At 46.2% G+C, this 3,308-nt stretch overlaps 1 protein-coding gene across 1 annotated transcript in view; it reads left to right on the top strand.

Moving 5' to 3' along the window:
* Positions 1–3,308, top strand: part of MPP4 (membrane protein, palmitoylated 4) — a gene marked incomplete at its 5' end in the record, with an annotated part of 40,853 nt that overhangs the window by 11,448 nt on the left and 26,097 nt on the right. Inside the window, one exon of the mRNA XM_015425515.1 lies at positions 2,398–2,594. Coding sequence (XP_015281001.1) covers positions 2,398–2,594 — 197 coding nt within the window. The remainder of the gene's footprint in view (positions 1–2,397; positions 2,595–3,308) is intronic.

Below are 3,308 nucleotides of genomic sequence, written 5' to 3'. Positions count from 1 at the left end.
TATTAGCCACAAGGTATAGATAGGGGCTCTGGGGCAAGTGATGCTCTGTCATCTTGGTGCTTGGGGGGGGTCAACAGTGGGAGGGATTCTAATGTCCTGGCCCCACTGGTGGACCTCCTGATGGCACTGGTATTTCTGGCCACTGTGTGATACAGAGTGTTGGACTGTATGGGCCTTTGGCCTGATCCAACATTGGCGTCTCTTATGTTCTTATAGTGTTTATCTGCTCACACCAAACTTCCCTTTGGTGTTTGTATGGCTCTGTTCCAGTGGCAGCCATTTTCTGGCTGTGCCTACCATGCTGTGAACATAAGAACATAAGAGAAGCCATGTTGGATCAGGCCAATGGCCCATCCAGTCCAACACTCTGTCACACAGTGGCCAAAAATACCAGGTGCCATCAGGAGGTCCAGCAGTGGGGCCAGGACGCTAGAAGCCTCCCCACTGTTGCCCCCCAAAGCACCAAGAATACGGAACATCACTTGCCCCAGACTGAGAGTTCCTATCTATACCTTGTGCTCCATATGTTTATCCAATTCCCTCTTGAAGCCGTCCATGCTGTGCCAGAATTACAAACGTGCCCACAGGATTTAAAAGGTTGTGGACCTCGGGTTAGAGTGGATTATACCCAACAGGTTCTCTCAGCCTAAACTTTCGTAGCAGAGGAACTTAGCTACTTGTATTGTTTTGAAGGCTTTATTCCTGTGACAGTTGATCACTGGAGCTCTCTTCTTTAGTTAATTAAAAGTTCATTTAATCAGCTTTCCTTGATCTGGGATGGGTGGGGTGGGGGGCATAATTTAATTTTGATAATGGTCCGATTAAAGAGGGCTAATTGATTCCATGCACTGACCTGGATAGCCCAGGCTAGCTCAGTCTCATCAGATGTTAGAAGCGAAGCAGGATCAGCCCTGGGTACTACTTGGATGGGAGACCATCAAGGTAGTCCAGGGTTGCTAGATAGAGGCAGGCCATGGCAAGCCACCTCATGAATGTTTCTTGCCTTGAAAACCCTACAGGGTGCCATAAGTCAGCTGCAACTTTTAAAAAATTGTATTTGCTCGACTTATATCCTGCCCGCCCCGCAAGCGGGCTCAGGGCAGGTAACAACAGCAGAACACATCCAACAATTATTATTATTATTAGTATTAGTAGTAGTAGTAGTAGTAGTACTACTACTACTACTAGTAGTACTACTAGTACTACTACTACTACTACTACTACTAATCATCATCATCATCATCATCATCATCATCATCATCATCATCATCATCTTTCAATTTATTAATCGCTCAATCCTGCAGAGCTTGCTGGCTCTGAGTGATTTACAGTTACTCATTTTTCACTAGGGACTAACAATGATTTGTGGGGTAAGGGAGGACAACATATATACATCTTAATTCACACACATTCGCAGCCGACGAGGGTTTCGTTCAGTTGAAGATGAGACGTGATCCGGAACGGCATGTTTCCTCAGCCTGGTAAAACAAATTACATAGGCAATAATAATTAAAAACAGTTAAAGCGAGAAAATGTCGGTCTCGTTAGCAGCGATTCATGGGTCTTGCGATGTTAAAAAACAAGCAGCAGAAACAGGAAACCCGCCGACCGAAGATGCAATGAGTAGCTCCTTCACATGGGCAGATTTCATAGGGCAAGTTATCACTGGGGAAGTTTATAAAGGAGAGCCCAACTGAATTTGGAACTGGGACATGTGGGAGGAGGGGCTTCACTGCCATGCTCTTTCCCCAACCCAAAGGGACCAGTGTTCCCTCTAAGCTGAGTTAGTGTGAGCTAGCTCACAGTTTTTTAGCCTCCGGCTCACAGATCTTTGCCTTACCTCAGGAAGGGATGGGCTCTCCAGAGCAAACTGATTTATGCAGCAGCCAAATCGCTCGCTCACAACTTTAATGCCAGTAGCTCACAAAGTAGAATTTCTGCTCCCAAGACTCCACAGCTTCCAGGGGGCATTGAATGTGACCAATGTTCCCTCTAAGCTGTGGAGTCTCGTGAGCAAAAATTCTACTCTGTGAGCTACTGGCATTAAAATTGTGAGCGAGTGATTTGGCTGCTGCATAAGTTAGTTTGCGCTGGAGCCCTCCTTCCTGAGCTAAGATAAAAATGTGTGAGCCGGAGGCTAAAGAACTGTGGGCTACCTCACACTAACTCAGCTTAGAGGGAACGCTGAATGTGACATGGAGGAAGACTTACTGGCTGCATCGTGTGCTGTATTGTCATGTAGAGCAGCTAAAAAGGGGGCAATACCCACCCCAATTTGGGGGGGGGGATTGATCCATGTTGATGCTGGTCGGATCTGACTAAAGTTGTACATGCCACAACCCAGGAGTTCACAAATCAGGAGTCATTCTTTTCCTGCCTTCCCTGTTGTCGTATCAGCTCTACGTGCGAGCGATGGCGGATTACTGGCCCCTTCAGGACCCCGCTATTCCTTGTGCTGACGCAGGGCTGCCGTTTAAAAAGGGTGACATTCTTCAGATTGTGGACCAGAACGACACCTTCTGGTGGCAGGCAAGGAAAGTCTTGGACCTCAGCACCTGCGCTGGACTGATCCCTTCCAATCATCTTTTGAAGAGGTAATCCAGACCAAATACTATTGGGGAAATCTGGCTTATTGTTGTTCAAGATCCCACCGTTAGAGTGCCGCTTTGCCAAAGAATGATGGTGTTGGAATGGCTCAGAAGGAGGTAATTAACAAGAGTGAGGCATATAATTTTGCCATTTGCTGCAATATGAAAAGGAAAAGAAATCGAGGCTTCTGACAAAAGAAGCAGAAGGATGTTGCCAAACGTGATCTCAGCAAGAGGAATGTATAAACGGTATAATTACAGGGCTGTGCTGTGATAGAAGAAATCTCGATAAACTAATCACATGAATTTTAATTGCTTCGAGTTGTGTGTGAATGAAAAAAACACTTCTGAAGGGGGGAAAAGTCTTCTTACAGTCTAAATTAGTCACCTTTGCCAATAAAATAATATCTAGGGGTCATTCTGCAAGTAGGATTGTGAGCACATGAAGGTGCCTTACACTGAATCAGACCCTTGGTCCATCATCAGTACTGTCAACTCAGACTGGCAGCTGCTCTCCAGGGTCTCAGTCAGGGGTCTTTCCCATCACCTACTAACTGGTCCTTTTAAGTGAAGATGTTAGGGATTGAACCTGGGGCCTTCTGCATGCCGAGCAGGTGCTCTTCCACTGAGCCACGGCCCCTGTTAAGCTAGTTTATTCATATTCACAGGATACAAGGGTCCTTTCTACACTTGGATCTCATCCCTGGTTTTATCAGAGTT

The sequence above is a fragment of the Gekko japonicus genome, unplaced genomic scaffold, assembly GCF_001447785.1.
Source record: "Gekko japonicus isolate JY-2015 unplaced genomic scaffold, Gekko_japonicus_V1.1 scaffold604, whole genome shotgun sequence".
Classification (NCBI taxonomy): Eukaryota; Metazoa; Chordata; class Lepidosauria; order Squamata; family Gekkonidae; genus Gekko; species Gekko japonicus.
This window is presented reverse-complemented; position numbering and strand designations above follow the sequence as displayed.